This window comes from Vicugna pacos, chromosome 27, assembly GCF_048564905.1.
Source record: "Vicugna pacos chromosome 27, VicPac4, whole genome shotgun sequence".
NCBI lineage: Eukaryota > Metazoa > Chordata > Mammalia > Artiodactyla > Camelidae > Vicugna > Vicugna pacos.
The window spans coordinates 17,526,854-17,528,289 of record NC_133013.1 but is presented as its reverse complement, the minus strand read 5'-3'; the positions used below and the strand labels follow the sequence as shown (position 1 = coordinate 17,528,289).

At 54.8% G+C, this 1,436-nt stretch overlaps 1 protein-coding gene across 1 annotated transcript; it reads right to left on the bottom strand.

The window, feature by feature from the left end:
* Positions 1-225: 225 nt before the first annotated feature.
* On the bottom strand, positions 226-1,143 carry LOC102528991 (myeloid-associated differentiation marker-like). Its single transcript, XM_006198554.2, has one exon. It carries the CDS (start codon positions 1,141-1,143, stop codon positions 226-228), a length of 918 nt encoding a protein of 305 aa, XP_006198616.2.
* Positions 1,144-1,436: the final 293 nt, after the last annotated feature.

Below are 1,436 nucleotides of genomic sequence, written 5' to 3'. Positions count from 1 at the left end.
GCCCCGAAAGCAGAAAATGTAGGAAAGAAGAGGAGGAAAGATAAAGAGGCAAAACAGGATGTGGGCAACCAACGAAAACTGGAAGGAAGACACAGCAAAAGGAGGGAAGGAAACAGAGAAGAGAGTGAGATGAGAAGTGAATTGGGGAGGATGTGAGGAGGGGAGAGCGGGGACAGGAAGAGGACATCAGAACTTGATGTAGAAACCTCCACTGAAAAGAGGGAATCAGCTGACCGTGGGCTGATTTTCTGTCCTTACGAAAACCAGGTGGGCCAAGGTCACCAAGTCGGCCATGTAGATCAGCAGGTTGATGACTGTCAAGATGGTCACAGCCAGTCCTTGGTCCCAGGTGCACACCAAGTAGGTGAGTCTATCGCCGCAGCTCACATCGCTGGACCGCTGGGGCTGGCCGCCCAGCTTCTCGACAAACTGGTAGAGAGGCCAGAGGACCAGAGCACTGGTGTAGAGGAGGATGGAGAGCGTGGTCAGCCCCAATAGGAATGTGGGCAAGGGGAGAAGAAGCCTGTTGTCGCATTTGCCCAGGTTCAGCAGGATGGCCACGGAGGACAGGACGAAGCAGATGGAGTAGACGGCCCCGCACCACACCAGGGCCGGCTGGTGCAGGTACAGGTTGGTGTTGCTGATGAAGCCGAAGATGACACAGGCCAGGGAGGTCTCCAGCAGCTTGAGCAGACCCTGCGTGGTGTACATGTAGCGAGCGATCCTGCCTCCTTTGCCCTGGTACCAATTCCAGAGAACGAGCAGTTCCAAGGCATAAAGGACTAAAGCAATACAGGAGAATGTGGTGGAGATCATGGCATAGTCCCGGTGTGGGCCAGAAGGGAAGAACTGGATGTAGGTGGTGGGGTAGAGGATGGAGGTCAAGAGGCAGAAGAGGGTGGCATAGCAGGTGTAGATGGTGAGGAAGCCATACCAGGAGAAAGGTAAGTGATCCCTGATGTGACAGAACTCAACTATGAGGATGACGAGGGTCACGGTGAAGCAGAAGCCCCAGATGAACATGGACCAGTTTCCTACGACAACACTCCCAGTGCCCACGCTGGCCATCAGTGAGAAGGGCACGCAGGTGGAGAGCAGCTGCATCAGGCGGAAGAAGCATAAACAGAAGGTTTCCACATCCATGTATGAAAAAAACACGTGGAGGTGGTGTGGTCGTGCAGGTCACTGTCACCGATATGGCAGTGGTCTTCGCTGAGGACCCACCAGAGAAAGATCTGGCCCAGGGGGTAGATTAAGTCAGATGCCTAGAATCAGCTTAAGGGCCAGGGCAGCTGAAGCTCAGGATGTGGAGTTTGAACCAATGGCCCAGACACCTGGGTAACAGCGCAGCTGCTCCAGGGTGACTCTCTCCACCCATCACCCTTGGCCTTGTCAGGAGACTGGTCTTATCCCCAGCCTCACAGCTGGGTGTGTTC